The 16,923-nt window shown below is 34.2% G+C and overlaps 1 protein-coding gene across 6 annotated transcripts in view; it reads left to right on the top strand.

Annotated features, from left to right (window-relative positions):
* slc8a1a (solute carrier family 8 member 1a) overlaps positions 1-14,556 on the top strand; it is a 46,950-nt gene extending 32,394 nt beyond the window's left edge. For 2 of the 6 annotated variants that reach the window (XM_079856721.1, XM_079856720.1), the window contains exons 4-7: positions 5,822-5,949; positions 9,002-9,101; positions 11,433-11,705; positions 13,369-14,556. In XM_079856721.1, the coding sequence (XP_079712847.1) occupies positions 5,822-5,949; positions 9,002-9,101; positions 11,433-11,705; positions 13,369-13,745 (878 nt within the window). In that variant the 3' untranslated portion in view covers positions 13,746-14,556. Of the gene's footprint in view, positions 1-901; positions 923-1,351; positions 1,370-4,596; positions 4,666-5,821; positions 5,950-9,001; positions 9,102-11,432; positions 11,706-13,368 lie in introns of all 6 variants that reach the window. The other 4 variants (XM_079856716.1, XM_079856717.1, XM_079856718.1 and 1 more) reach the window with 4 other exon arrangements.
* The last annotated feature ends 2,367 nt before the right edge of the window (positions 14,557-16,923 follow it).

Below are 16,923 nucleotides of genomic sequence, written 5' to 3'. Positions count from 1 at the left end.
TTTTTGTTTTATCTCCATTCATTCATCCCAATCCAATCAGTTGTTTGTCAATCTGTTGAAGTGTTACTTTAAAACATTAAAGTACTTTATGAATTGCTGTATTGGTAGGGAATGTCCTTAATATGACATTTATGAACAGGTCATGAAATATTTATTGCATTATTATTATTATTATTATTATTTTAATCAGTCACACTAAATTAATGTTAAATTGAATTTATGATTTTTTCTAAAGAAATTAATCATTTTTGTTCAGCAAGGACACATTAAATTGATCAAAATTGCCAGTTTATACATTACATTATTACAATAACATTATTAAGATTTCTATTTCAAATAAATGCTGTTCTTTTGAACCTTTTTATTCATAAAGAATCCTTTAAAAAATAGTTTCCACAAAAACTCCACACATCTGTTTTCAACATTGATAATAATAATAAATGTTTCTTGAGCATCAAATCACCATCATGTGACACCGAAGACTGGAGTAATGATGCTGAAAATTCAGATTTGTCATTTTCAACATGCTTTCATCATTCAGATTTTAAATATGCTAAAATAGGTAAACGAATAAATGCAGCCTTGGTGAGACTTTACAATCAAATTTTAAAAAAATCTTACCAATCCCATACTTTTAAATGGTAGTTATACTGTATACAATGGAGTATTTAGATGTCCAAAATTCATAAAGTCCCTCATTTATCAATGTTAGATGAAATCACAGCCCAATTTCAGAGACAATTTCTAATCCCCATTCTCACAAAGTTCAGCAACACAATCTTATTGCACACTATCCCTGTCTGTGTTACTGTGTTGGTTCATTCATAATCATTGTGTTCTTTCTCTATCTCCGTTTTACCTTTCTTTTTTGTCCTGTCTCTCTTTCATTTGTCTACATCAGCTATGTTGCTGCATGAATGTGGTAAGCTGTCTCTTTTTTCCCCCTAATCTTTATATCTGTAAATCACTTTAAAAATGTTCATCTCATCACATGATCATGAAAATGTTTATTTATTACTATGCATAAGCTCTTTGTTCAAATTTAGACCATTTTTTACCTATCCATGGTGCAAAGACCAGCATCGTTTTCCATGCCAATTATATGCTGGTTAATGCTGTTTTGTTTAACATTTTAACTTTACAGCAAAGACATGCCATATTTTGTGATATATTTGGACTCTATTTCTCATTGTCTCCATCTTTATCAATTCTGGTCACCAAATAATCAAATTACGCTAAAGCTTATTTCGGCCAATACCAACATAATTTCCTATCTTTACTAAAACCAGACAATTAAAACATGAAATGAACAAAGAGTGAGTTCATTTTTGCTGTGTTTTTATGATTTTAGGTGGATTCGTGAAAACAGGTATGGTAATATATCACTGGAAATGCTTAGCTAACTCTTTACCAGCTACTTAATCTAACTTGCTTCGCTAACCAAGCGAATGAATTCGCAGTCATAGATTTCATTTTTTCTATGATAATCTTTTCTTCGATAGATAAGCAGCTTTATGGTAAGAGATTAAATTTTACTTTTCACCAAGCTGACAGCTAAATATAACATTGGGTGTGTTTGGAAAGTGGTTTGCTGGACGTTGAGCTTGAGCCTTTGTTTGTCACACTGCTTAAACTACTATTTTAGTGTGTGTTGTTCGCTTGATAGGCTCATTTGCTCAAATAGAACCAGAGACAGATACTAAGTGTCTAATTTGCTTCGCTTTCTTTCCTGTTAAGTAACCCTTACAGCAGAAATAGCTCGCATGACCAGTCCAGGAGACTATAGACTATCCAGTAGAATAGATTTCAGTTTGTTCATCATGGCTGTGTCTGAAAGTAATGACTATAATGCTTATTTCTAAAAAGAAATATATCCAAAAATATAATGTAAATAAATTTAGTATAATTATGTTTTTATAATTAAAAAAATATTATTATAGATAATAATTATAATGATTTTTTATTTGATAAATAATCATTTATATTTGATGTCTGCATCCAAAAATAAGGACTACAATGATTATTTCTCTGTAGAAATTGGATTGTAAGTGGGCAAAATTATATTTAAATGACTTTACATTTTATGATGAGAAAATATTATTATAAATTGTAAACAATAATAACAATTAAGTTTAATTTGATAAATAATTTATATTTTACGGCTATGTTCGATAGTAATGTCAACAATGCTTATTTCTTTGTAAAAACTGAAATTTAAATTGATTATAAATAAATAATTTAAAAAGCAATTAATAAATTATTATAAATAAGTTATTTTATTTGATAAATAATCATTTATAATTTACTTTTGTTAACCACTCCATCAGACATTTTTATTCTTATAACCAATTGTCAATTTCTTTTTTTGAATTCTTAATATTTTTAAGTTTTCAAACACAGTCCATGTCTCTAATAAAAACTAAACATGTTTACTTCATTTTCTGAAACTAACTCATATACTCAATTAAAACATAATTACGGTCTCATTTTCAAGTTGTGTACACATCACTAATTTATAAAGTTAAGTTTTTTTTGCTGTGGCAGTGCTCTGAACACACTGGAATTGTTTTACTTGTGAAATGCCACATTTGCTGCATGCCAAAAATTTTCACAAAAGACGTGTGATGGGCAACAACATTACCATTATTGCCTAAGGCAAATGGGCTGGTTCCTAATGAGAATGCATATTCTGCCTTAAGATGACATGTCTGCTTTCATAACAGTCTTGTCAAACTCGCTCAACTGTGATAGCACTCACATTGATTCTTCAAACAACCTTTGCACTTTGAATATTGTGTCCAAGGAGTGTCTGTTACTGGAGAATTTCATCACCAAGAGAACAGTGCATCCTAAACTTAACATATACTGTATGTCAGTCAGAAGAATTTAATGAATGCTATTCAGGCGAGGGTGTGGTTGATGTTTTACGTTGCAAGTTGACGTCATGTTGATGTGTCATGACATGTTATACTCTATCTAAAAGAGTTTTAAACAGCAGTTCTCTAATAATAATATCATCATAGTGTTCATTATCTTAACTATCGTAGCCTTCGTGACCCATTTCACCATTTTTTGACCTTTTATGACATAAATTCATTGAGATTACATGAATTATTTGTAACTTTAAAAAAAATGTTTTATATTATTTTATATACATATTAATATATTTAAATATTATATCATTTAAATATTAAAAATATTCAATTATAAATATAATTGAAACGTCCTCTCATATTCAACTGCTTTTTTCCCCAATCAAATAGTTAAAATATTTGTATGAAATTAGGAATGGTGAGAGAACATTGTTTAAATCCAGTCTGGCTTGCGCGCTTCACATGAAATGTTACTCCACTCTTCCACCAAGGTACTTGCAAGTTCTCAAACACGTCTAAGGGCGCACATACTGTAGTTAAACGGGGTTTAGAAAGGTCTCTCATCCTTCCCTCGGGTCATTTTGACCCGAAACTCATTTTTTTATGTTCATCAGAGGGGTCCAATACACTATGACTTTTGTCGCACTTGAACCACAAATACACACACAAAAAAAATGTAATGGATTCAGGGAGTTTTGTGGTTGAAATTTAAAAAAGTAACAAATCCTTCCCTCACGGGTCAATTTGACCCCCTTAGGAATGAATGGAATGTGAGGAATGCTTCAGTACACATAGAAAAACCTAAAAATGCTCAAAATTCAAACTAAAAATGCTATAAATTGAACTGAACTGAAAAATATTTTACAATGTGTGTATCTCAATGCATACTGAAGAGAAATGACTTTAGGACCCAGCGGAACAGCTCATTTAATCCAAATAGAGCTATAAGGCCATCTAGTGGCAAAGTCATAAAATATCATGTTATATAATTTTTTTTCCACAAGAGGTCGACAAAGACACCCAATGTAAGATATTTTGAGCTGAAAATTGTGTTATTTTGAATTTAAGTTGAAAGAATGTGAGGAATGTGTGTGTGAGGAATTTATTATATTGATTAAATCTAGTCATTTAAAGGTAAATAAAATAAAAAATAACAAAAAGTTGTTTTAAAAAAAAATATTATCAAAATGAAATAAAATAAGCTTTCTGGACAAAAAAAAAAGAAAAAAAAAAGTAGTATAATTTTAGGGCTTCGGGTCATTTTGACCCACGAGGGAAAGATGTGTTACAAAGTGCGAGAGAAGGATGAGGGTTAAGTTATTGTAACAGACTTTAATTGTCTACCACCTGTGAGCTGTTAGTGTCTTAAGGACTGTTCCACAGGTGCATGTGCAATAATTATTTATGGTTCATTGAACAAGCATGGAAAACATTGTGTAAACCCTTTCCAATACAGATTTGTTAAGCTTATGTGGATTTTACAGTTATCTTTAAAATACAGTATACCGAAAAGGGGATATTTCTTTTTGTAGCTGGGTTTATATACTATGTACACTATAATTAATCTGTCAAAATATTTGCTCTGTTCTCTCAAGTGATAATTGAAATTTTCATAATCTGCTTTATAAAGCTTTATTTAGTTGTGCACCATCATAGATAAAGCTCTGTAAATCTGTTAGCATCTGTGCTAACACTGTTCAGTCAATGTGTTTGGGCTCATCAGGCAGGGATGTGTACCGGAAAGTGCAGGGTAGAGACAAGCCAATCCCCTCCACCATTATCAGCATCACAGGTATCAGTTTTCCTCTCCTGTTCATCCCTTTCTCTTCCTTTTAATTCATTCTTCATTGTGTCACTAATATAAATGTGTGACCTCATATTGCGTGTGCATGTTTGAGCCAAAACCCTGGTTGATAACAGTCTCTTCTTCAACTGTCTCATTTCCTCATTAGTGTAACTTGCAAGAGCTATAGTATTTACTTTACAGGTTTGGAATAAAGTGATTAATGCTAAATGCATGCATTTAATCACATAAGTGTTTTGAAACAATGCAATATACTGATTGACTTTAGTGGAATTGTCTTATTGTGTTATCTTAAAGGGATAGTTTACCCAAAAAGGACATTTCTGACATCATTTACTTACCCTCATGTCGTTCCAAACCCATAAAACTTTGATTTATATTCGAAACACAAATTAAGATGTTTATAATGAAACCTGAGAGGTTTCTGTCCCTCCTAACCAAAATGTAAAAGATCCGAAAAGAGGCATAGTAAAATGAATCCAGATGAACCAAGCGATTTAATCCAAGTCTTATAGAGAGATACAATTGCTTTATATGATAAACAGGATTAATTTAGGGTGAGGGTGAGTTTATTTACCTTAATATGTAAGTTTAGTAAAAGACGAAAAAAATATATTTTTTTCCTCATATGGAAAACAGAAACTCGGACATTCTGCCAAAAATCTCCTTCTGGGTTTCACACAACAATCAAAATAATAGTAGTTTGGAGCAACATGGGAGTGACAACATTTTATTTTTTGCGCAAACTGTTCCTTTAAATATCTTTTATCAGTTATCCATTCATTATTTGAGATTAGTAACGTTCGCTATATGTTTAAACCATCCACAAGGCCTACGCCTACACCTTCAAACATTTATTCAAGTCCAGATTGACAGCATTGCATTCTCATATTTCTAAAAAAAAACATAGCATAGCTCACATTGCAGATGTTACGACTTTATTTAAACCCTGCAAATGATGTAATCGTACAAATCTGCATCTTTGTCCACTGTAAAGTGTGGTTTTATAAGGAGTGCACGTGAGCAAACCAAATCAACTCAACTTCTTTATGGATTTATGCATTTCATGAAAGACTCACCATCTTGTTTTGTTCCTTTCCATCACATTTCCTGTACCTCTTTTTGCTTTGTCTATCTCTCTCAGAGGATGGGGAAGAGGACACCCTGACTAAAAAAGAGAAGGATGAGAGGCGTGTTGCTGAGATGGGACGCCCGACACTGGGTGAACATGTTAAACTTGAAGTAATCATTGAGGAGTCCTATGAATTTAAGGTACCTTTTTTGCTCATAATAAATCTGTCTTGGAAAAATACATTCAGACACCCATCAATGTTCAGACACTCACACAGACTCACACATTTACTATAAGGTCAAGTGATGACATTTTAAGCATGAATCAGGGTTTAGAAGCCCTTAAAGGTGAATAAGAGGATGAGCGAGCATCTGGACATGAGTGATGGTATCCTGAAGTAGCCCCAGCTGGAGACAATTCAACCTTTAATTTCTCCTCAGATACAGAAGACATGGAGAGCTATTACCGTAACCTTTCAGAGGGCCTGTCACTTTATACATGTTAACAGTGTCCATTTTCCATCTCTAATTCACCTCTCCAGTTCTCTCCTGTGTGCGTCAGAGGGTTTATTCATTTTCATCCTGTCCGTGAGATTAATTTGCTTTGACTCGAAGGAAAATGATTTCCTTGTATCCTGAAGATTTGATTGAATCGCACAAAATTATGTTCTGATGGTTTGATACTGACTATAACTGTCACAACTGATGTGGTAGTTCTCAGAATGAAGACGAGGAGGATTATATGCTAACTTTCTTTAATAAACACGAAGATAATACATAGAGGAAGGCAGCAGGAACGATCACACAAACTACTCACATATAGACGAGAACCGACAATGAACAAAGAAACGGGGTATAAATACACTGGGAACTTAACGACAGACAGAGAACTGAACTGAAGCACATGAAACCAACACACAGAAATGAAATGAACAAAAGACACAACATAATACTGACAGTACTTCCCCTTCCCGCGAGGCGCAACCTCACGCCGAATGTAAAAGTCCAACTGTGGGTGGAGGGAAGGAGGGAGGGGTTTTGGAGGAGGAAGAGGAGCAGGCGGAGGGCTGGAAACAGGACTGGGGCGAAGGGCTGGAGAAGGCTGGCAGAATATCAAGGAGTCTACCCAGGGAGGGAGGGAGGGAGGGCGGGCATCCTGGAGGCTGAAGAGGACGTGGTTAGGAGGGACCAGAGGCCTCCATGGCAGAGCCTGCCGTTCGGCGGGCCAGGGCGGATCGGCCATTGTGACCTTTCCATGGGACTCAGGTTTGGCCACTCTGGCCGGGGACAGTTCTTGGAACAGGAACAGGTCTTGGAGCAGGAACAGGTCTAGGAACAAGTCGAGGAACAGGAAAAGGTCTTGGAGCAGGAACAGGTCTAGGAACAGGAACAGGTCTTGGAGCAGGAACAGGTCTAGGAACAAGTCGAGGAACAGGAACAGGTCTAGGAACAAGTCAAGGAGCAGGAACAGGTCTTGGAACAAGTCGAGGAACAGGAACAGGTCTTGGGACAGGCTCTGACGTGGTGGCGGCCAGCTCAGGCTGGGCAGGCATGGCTTGAAGAAGCTCTGGAAGGGCGGTCTCGACGGGACGAGACTCTGGAAGGGCGGTTTCACAGAAGGAACTCTTTCACATATACTTAGATCGGACAGCCATCCTGGAAACAGTTTATCAGATGATCGGTTGGGTTTAGATGAATGCGGGAAACGCCCATACTTTGTTTAAACTTCAAATACACAGGGAACTTAACGACAGACAGCTGAACGTAATCAGTAACCGAGGAGACTAACTAGCAGGTGATCAAGACTGAACTGAAGCACATGAAACCAACACACGAACACAAGACACAACAATAATAATACTGATAATAACAAATAATACTGACAATAACCTTCATAATTGAACAGCGATGCTGCCCTGACAAATCGGTTTCGCTGTGCTGTGTAATGGAGAAGATTAATGGATGGCAGGTTTTTCGCTGGCTGCACTACAGGAAACCCTTTATTGGAAATCTTTTTCCTAATCTGAGAAATCTGCTGAATTATCGATTGAGGGATTTTTTTTTAAAACTGTTACTTAGTTTGTGATATCTTAAAGAAATATCTGAAAGGAATAACCACAAATGAAAATTCTGTCATCATTTACTCAACCTCGTGTCATTATAAAGCTATATGATGTTCTTTCTCCTGTGAAACACAAAAAGAAGATGTTAGGAAGAATGTTCACGCTGCTTTTTTCCAAAAAATGAAAGTGAATGAGGTGGAAGCTGCCAAGCACCAAAAATAATACAAAAGCAGCACTATAAAAATCGAATAAAAGTAGTTCATAAGGCAGTATATATTTCAGGTCTTTTACCACTTTTATGATACTTTTCTGAACTTTTTGGAGTCCCTGATCTATGGAAGCCACAGAATTAAACATTTTAAAAGATAATTGCGACTTTATCTCACAATTGTGACTTAATATCATGCAATTCTGACTTTATATCTCCCAATTGCGTGTTATAAAGTCAAAATTGCGATTTTGCAATTGCGAGTTTATATCACAATTCTTACTTTATAACACACAATTGCAACTTTATTCACGCAATCCTGACTTTATAACTTGCAATTGCGACTTTATAATTGCAACTCACAATTTTCGGAATAGTGAGATATAAAACCTTGCAATTGTGAGAAAAAAAGTCAGAATTGGGAAATAAAAAGCAATTACCTTTTTTATTTTTTTGTTCTGTGGCGAAAACAAGCTTCCATACTGATATGCTTTCATTGTATGGAGAAAAAAAAGCAGTGATATCATTCTTTAAAATTTCTGCTTTTGCGTTTCATGGAAGAAAGAAAGTCATACAGGTTTGGGACATGAGGGTGATGGACTTTTCAATTGGGAGCTAATTAACTGGTAACACTTTACAATCTTTTGTTTACATCAGTTAATGTATTAACTGAAATGAAGTAGCAAAGATGCATATATTTTTTACATTATGGTAATATATATGGGTATTTATTAATATACAATTGTTCTTTGTTTGTTCATGTTAGTTCACAGCTACTTAATAAAACATTAATAAAAACAAATACAACTTCTAAATGTATTGGTAAATGTTGAAATTAACATCAACTAAGATTAATAAAAAATGTTTTATTGTTAGTTCATGTTAACTAATGTTAATAAATTAAACATTGTTGTCAACTGTAACCATTAAACCTTTTAAGTATTGTTAACCTTAGTTGTAATGATTTTAACCCACCTTCCAGAGCACAGTCGACAAACTCATAAAGAAAACCAACTTGGCCCTTTTGATTGGAACCAACAGTTGGAGAGACCAGTTTGTAGAAGCCATCACTGTCAGCTCAGGTAGGTCACTGAGAAAATGCTGCCACATTTTACCATTAATTCTCTACATACTTTAAAAACAACCTTTGCACAGTCCCCTGCAGACTTGACTTGATGGATTTGACTGTCAGAATGCTAGAAAACAAGGTTATTTTGTTGCTTCATCTCTGGAAGGATTGTGCTAATCGCTGCTCAATGACTGCGCTAACTTTGCAACATATCTTTAATTAGTGGACTATTGCAATTTAAAATGTGTTGGAGCTGAATGCCTGTCTGTAGCCAGAGAGAAATGCATGTGAGTGTTTCATCAATTAAACACAGTGTCAATCATTGTGTCAATCATTTGCTTTCTCATCCTGGGCAGACAGCTCTCAGGATTAAGTTGGAGTTACCAAGAACCAGTATGGCATCTTAATTTTATTATTTAATTATGTCTTCATAATCTTTTAACTGTAATCTTACCAAGCTCTCATATTTTTTTACCTCCTCCTCTGTCATAATCTAATTAAAACCCAGTGGTTAAAATCAAGACTTTTTGCATCTTATTTTGTTTGGAAATATGTCACATTATGAAAGTAAAATGGGATGCGAATGTGCATTGTAGATATTTTTGTCACATCCACAAATTTGGATCAAAATTGTTATTGAATTTCATACTCTTAGACTGCGAAAAGATACAGGAACAATGGAAGGCGATTCTGTATTGTGAATTTCATGGGCATTGTTTCACACATCATTCAATGGTTAGTCAAGATTTCAACATTAGTTCCAGCACGAAAAAAACATAAATGATTTTTAAAATATTTTAATTTTAAAATTCAGTATTTACATTCTAACTTTAAGTATTATTATTTAATATTACAGATTTTTCACACCATATACAAATATTTTTTGTCAACAAATGTTAAGTTTAGGGGTGCGGAAGTTGTGTGTTTTTGAGAGCAACTCGGTCTGTAACAGGGAAAAAGACATCAGTGTGTTTCTTATGGGTTTGTTTTTTTTACCCAGAATTCTTCTACCATCAGTCGTGCTACCATTGTGAGCATGACCAAACACAAGCCAGCGCCAGTCTCTCTAAAATGTCAAGGCCTTTTGCTTTCACCCTCCGTCCGCACAGTTTTTGAAGTGTCTTTCGTCATGTAGCACAACGTATTAATAAGGAAAGCAAAGCTCTGGGACTCTGTCTTTTGCCACACACGCACATGCAGTCAGATGCATACACAAACACTCATTCTGACAGGCTTGACTGAAGCTGACAGAGCTTGTTAGTGCAGCCTGAGCCACGGGGAGAGAGAGGGAGGGAGATCATAATCTAAATTCCTGGGGAATATTTCTCATAATTAGACATTAGGCGGTTTATAGAGGGCTGCACTGCAGTGCTCCAGTTGTGAATCAAAATTAACTTTCTTTGTCATGATGATACTGTATTATGTAAAAGAATCATTCATATTTCTTGTCATTACAGAACCTAAATTCTTGCACACCTAAACTTAACATTTTTACAATATTAAATGTAAAAAAAGAAAAAACAATTAAATATTAATCGTAAATATTACATTTATATGGTGCAAAAAAATCTATAATAGTATTCTTAAGTATTAAAAAACTGTAAATAAATGTAAAATAATAAATAATTGTCTTAAAATTCTAAATGTAATTTTTTAATTATAAAAATGCATTTTTTTTATAAATGTAAATATAGAAAAATACATTTATATTATGTAAAATAAATGTAAATATTGGATTATAAATTTAAATTAATTTAAAGAATAATTATGTTTTTTATGTTTTTAATAATTAATTAAAATGATCGTCATGTTTTTTTTGTGTGTGTGTGTGTGCCAGGGCTAGTGTAAATGTTGACTAACCGGTGAGTGATGTGCCTAACATTGCCTTTTACATTCACAATATAGCACTGCCTTTTATTATTCCTAGCTTTATTGTTCAGACAGTTATCTGGCATTAGCCAGACATGGTTTCTTGAGCAAAAAAAATGTAGGGCAGGACTTTTCGGTAATTGATTGGATGGTTGTGGTTTGCTGTTGCTGTGAACTCATGTGAGTGACAGCTTGTCCCGCCCTTCTCAGAGAAGAGAAGAGATGTCTCTGACAGAGGGAGGGCAAGTTATTTTGATTAAAGATTATGAGGGCACATGATTTAAAAAAAAAAAAAAAGCACACTGCACATATACTGTAAATCATTTAAAATCTGATTGGTTTGGACTATTTTGTGTTACAGTGATATGTTTATCACACACTGATGTTCCCTAGAGAAAGAGGACAGCCTGTCTCTTCACAGGAAACAAACAAACCAATCCATAATTTAAATCTCCTCTTCTTTTCTTGTCGTCAGGGGCAGATGATGATGAAGAGTGTGGGGAAGAAAAGATGCCATCTTGCTTTGACTACGTCATGCACTTCTTGACTGTGTTCTGGAAGGTTCTGTTTGCTTTCGTGCCGCCCACTGACTACTGGAACGGCTGGGCGTGTTTCATCGTGTCCATCATCATGATTGGTGTCCTCACTGCATTCATTGGAGACATTGCATCCCATTTTGGATGCACTATTGGCCTGAAAGACTCTGTAACTGCGGTTGTGTTTGTGGCGCTGGGAACCTCTGTACCAGGTACTCACATTTCACTACAAAATCAAATGAATTATAAGATCAATTTACAACTAAGCACATTTTCCCCCAAATGTTATCTATCTACATGTATCTGTCTATCTATCTATCTATCTGTCTATCTATATGTCTATCTATCTGTCTATCTATCTACCTTTCTACAGTATCTATCTATCTATCTATCTATCTATCTATCTATCTATCTATCTATCATCTGTCTGTGTCTATCTATATCAGGTGTCACCAACCCTGCTCCTGGAGGGCTACAGTCCTGCAGATTTCAGCTCCAACCCCAATCAAACACACCTGGACCAGCTAATCAAGCTGTTCAGGGTTGCTTGATAATTACAGGCAGGTGTGTTGGAACAGGGTTGGACCTAAAGTCTGCAGGACAGTAGCCCTCCAGGAGCAGGGTTGGTGACACCTGATCTATATTGTATGTATATATGTATATTATTTATATTACATCAAATAAAATAAATAAAAATATTACGAAAATTATTGACAGATGCATAAAAAAAAAGTTCAATAAAAAGTAAAAAATAAAAATGAATATTTATATATTTTTAAATAAAATTAAAAACAAATTGAAAAGAAGAAAATAGCAACACAAACAGTTACCTGGCATCACAGTTTCCACAAAAATATTAAGCAGCACAACTATTTTCAATATTAATAATAAGAAATGTTACTTGAGCACCAAATCAGCATATTAGAATGATTTCTGAAGGATCATGTGACACTGAAAATTCAGCATTACCATCACAGGAATAAATTCCATTTTAAAATATATTAAAGTAATAGAAATTATTTTAAATTGCAAGTTTTTACTTTTTAATCAAATAAATTCATCCTTGGTAAAGCATTAGAGACTTCTTTCAAAAACATAAAAGATTATACAAAATAATTAAACAAAAATATTTTGAATGGTAATGTATATTTAAATCAGCCTAATTTAATGGTAACAAAAAGTACTTTAAAATAATAATTATTCAAATAAACCATTTTTATAGTAATAAATTATATACCATGCGATTAGATATGCATGCAATCATTTTACGTTTTTGCATATTTTATTACAATGAGAATTTGGAAGGAAATGTGCTTAAATGTCTTGAAAATATTGTCACAATGCTTAATGGTCCTAAAAATAAGCTTAAAGGAGAAGTTCACTTTTAAAATGAAAATTCTGTCATCATATACTCACCCTCATGTTGTTTCAAAGCTGTATGAATTTCTTTCTTATGCTGAACAAAAAGGAAGATATTTAGAAGAATATCAGTAACCAGACAGTTTTTGGGTCCCAATGACTTCCATAGTAGGAAAAAAATATACTATGGAAGTCATTGGGACCCAAAAACTGTCTGGTTACTGATATTCTTCTAAATATCTTCCTTTTTGTTCAGCATAAGAAAGAAATTCATACAGCTTTGAAACAACATGAGGGTGAGTATATGATGACAGAATTTTCATTTTAAAAGTGAACTTCTCCTTTAACTTCCTTTACACAAACTCCTGATTTCTTATTTCCTTATTTGGATTTCTAGGCAAAATATGAACTGGACATGTTCTTTACAAGTTTCACCCATTTATTGACGGAGCTGTTTTTGCAGCTTGACAATATTTATTCCTTTCTGTCTTTCTCTCACCACCTCTTCAAAATCAGACACATTCGCTAGTAAAGTGGCAGCCACCCAGGATCAGTACGCTGACGCCTCCATCGGCAATGTGACGGGCAGCAATGCTGTGAACGTCTTTCTGGGCATCGGAGTGGCCTGGTCCATCGCTGCCGTATACCACCAGGCAAAGGGCGAGTACTTCCGCGTGCAGCCCGGCACGCTGGCGTTCTCCGTCACCCTTTTCACCATCTTTGCCTTCATCTGTGTCGCCGTCCTCATGTACCGCCGCAGGCCCGAGATCGGGGGGGAACTTGGTGGCCCGCGGACTCCCAAAATCCTGACCACAACGTTGTTTTTCAGTCTCTGGTTGATGTACATCATCTTCTCCTCCATGGAGGCCTATTGCATCATCAAGGGTTTCTAAATCAGGCACGAGATTTAGTACATTTTCGTCGTTAAAATCCTTGTAAACAGGAGGAAAGGGTTCAAAAGAAGAGTTCAAAGCAGCCGCGGAGGACTGCAGGTGTTTTATTGTGTAATCCACTGTATGTTTTGTATGTGTTTGAATACACGTGTGTTTCTGCTGTCGAGATTATTCTAGTCTTCAAAGAAGAAAGGACGGACTAAAGGGACTTTCTAAAGCTTTTTAAAAATTGACATCGTTTTAGTTTATTTTTTGACAAAGCGGTAAAGATTTTTAGGAAAAACGTAGTATGGAAGTGTTATTGATTTGGTTGACTGATTAAGCTTTAAGGCCCTTTCACACCAATAAACTTAACTATATTAGTGTCCACACCAGCAGACAATATCGTTCTGTTTATTATAAGCTCGTGCTGCAGTTTTGTTGTCTGCTGAGCTCTTAGGAGCAGAATGGATTCTGATTGGCTGTCAGTGTTTTTATCGTTCATCAACTGCACTTTAAAAAATTGTTTTCTTACCACAACTTTTTATCTAATTTTTATCAAATCAACTTAGACAATTAATGTGGTTCAGATGACATAATATTTTTAGTTTCTATTTATTAAACCAATCTTCATTGTATTAACTAAAAATAATTATTTCAATGAACTCAATTTTTTAGGCGACCTGGTAACTTACTTTTTTTTAAGTTAAACCAACAATAATTTTTACAGTGTGGGAAAAAAATTGTTGTGAAAGTGATTCCAACCATATTGTTTCTCTGTGCCGTTATCGTTATAGTTGTGGTGTGGGCTCTGCTATTCTTTTACATATTTAATTATATATATATATATATATTATAATTATAAATGTAAAATTATAATAACTATATTTTTAGCGTTATTGGTACAGTTATCGTCCTTGGTGTGAATGGGCCTTTAGACTGAAATCTGTATATGACAACAGCAGATTCAATTTGATTCAAGTGTCATCTAAAATTCCAATGGCATCTAAGATGTCATTTGGCAAAATGGTACAAAAACAAATGACCTTTGAGTAACAATTTGTCACTCTGGATCCAGTGGTCACGCAATCACTGTCATTTTAAATCTCATTCATATACTTGAAACATTTTGCAGTTCAATAAGCAGAAATCATTGTGTACACGAACTCAATATCTGTGGTTAAAGATGAAAATAGTGCATATCTGCAATGAACACTTTTTGGACCTACAAACGGGTGTTTTAAACAACGAACGATGTCAAGAGACTTTTTTTTTCCCTTCAGATTTTAATGCATAAAAGTGTGGATTTGTGAGTATTATAAGCCTTTGACTTGATTTTATTTGAGATTTACATAATTCAGTGTGTTCAATGTTTTCAAGTAACCTAAAATAGATTTAGAAAAAAAAAACACTGTGCCACCTTCCAGCCTGGTTACATGGGACAGTGTCTCTCAGCTCAACTCCACAGACTTTCATAAAGGAGCCAGTTACTGAGGACAGTTGAAAATAATATTAAATGTACTGCAATATTTTGTGTGTGTCCGAACTTGTATATTATGTTTTTTTTTCATGAACTCTGAGACGTTTCCATACGTTTCTAGTGCAGGTATCAGTAGTCTTAGTACATACAATCAAATCAAATCATCAGTCAAAAAGATCTGTGAGAAAATTTGTACAAAAGCAAGTTCAGAATCTGTTTTAATTCTTTTTAATACTACTATATGAGGAATGCATGTTATCTCTCCTGTTTTTTGTGACTTCTCCCTTTATGAAGGCTGTATTTTTTGTTGTTGTAAATCACAGTACAACACATGTATGATAGAAAGTCAACTGAGACACTGGGAATATGAACTTATTGTATATAGTGTTCAGTCGTCTAATAGAAAATTCAGAATATATGACTATTTTTACCCATTTGAGGACACGAGTGCACTGGTAAAAGCTTATTTTTTCCCACGTGTTTTTTTTTTTTGGTCAGGCCATATCACTGCGCGCGCACACAAACACACAGTCACACACACACACACACACACACACACACACGGGTGATGGCACTATCTACTCCAGCACGATTCACTCGACCCCCCCAGCCTAATTTTCAGTACAATTCGCTGATATGTTGAAGTAGTTTTCCCTCGCTTGTGCGAGTGCTCGATACCTGTAAGTTTCATTTTGATTAATGTCATCTGTATGATAATACAATATTTTTATTTGGAACATTGTTTATGGTTTCAACAATTTGAGTTTTGTCCTTTTTTGTTTTTGTGGCATACTTGACAGAAGGGTAATGCACAACATGTTACCGCCATGATACCGCCCTCTTCCCCACCACAACAAAATTAAACTTAAATTGCAGAGTTTAGACAAAGGTTTATGATTGATGATAATATGGCGCCCTCTTGTGGCAGAATACTTGAAAGTCCTATTCTGCAAAAAAAAAAATGTACTTACATTTTTAAGTACAATCAACTTGGATTTTTAAGTCTTAAATTACATTAAACGGACTTAAAAAAAAAAAGTTAAAAATGCTGAACTTATTTTGATGAGTTAAAGCAATGTAAAAACATATTTTGTCATAACTTAATTTTTTTTACAGTGCGTATCCATTATTTTATAATGAAAATAATTCTTTACCAATGCTTCATTTTCATAAACAGGGCTGCCACAACTTTTGACCATTCAAGTTCCATTAATGGTGATACTGGGATTTTAAATAAATAGAGATTTTTTTACTCACAAAGAGCATTTAGTACATTTTATACATTTAGCCCAATATTTTAGAGCTGAGCATAACTAGAACAATTTGCATGCACTATAGAGCTTTGGTTTTAAGATTTTTTTCAATTTTTTTTTTTACATGATTACATGACTTTTCCAGGCCTGAAAATGACAATTTTAAACTTCCCTGATATTTTCTGGTCAGTGTTGTTCATTAAAATAAAGCTGAAATAAATCAAATATAAATATTAGATGAAAGACTTAAAATGTTGAATTGAAATGAAGTACTAAATTGACTAAAGTAAAATTAAATATTATATATATATATATATATATACATATACACACACACACACACACACACACACAGAGAGAGAGAGAGAGAGTCCAGAATGGTCCATATATACAGCATGGTACTCAATATAAAATATAATGGGAAAATTGGGTGTCAAAATTGACATCAACAAATTTGCTACTCTAA

The sequence above is a fragment of the Squalius cephalus genome, assembly GCF_949319135.1.
Source record: "Squalius cephalus genome assembly, chromosome: 22".
In the NCBI taxonomy this organism is placed as follows: Eukaryota; Metazoa; Chordata; class Actinopteri; order Cypriniformes; family Leuciscidae; genus Squalius; species Squalius cephalus.
This window is presented reverse-complemented; position numbering and strand designations above follow the sequence as displayed.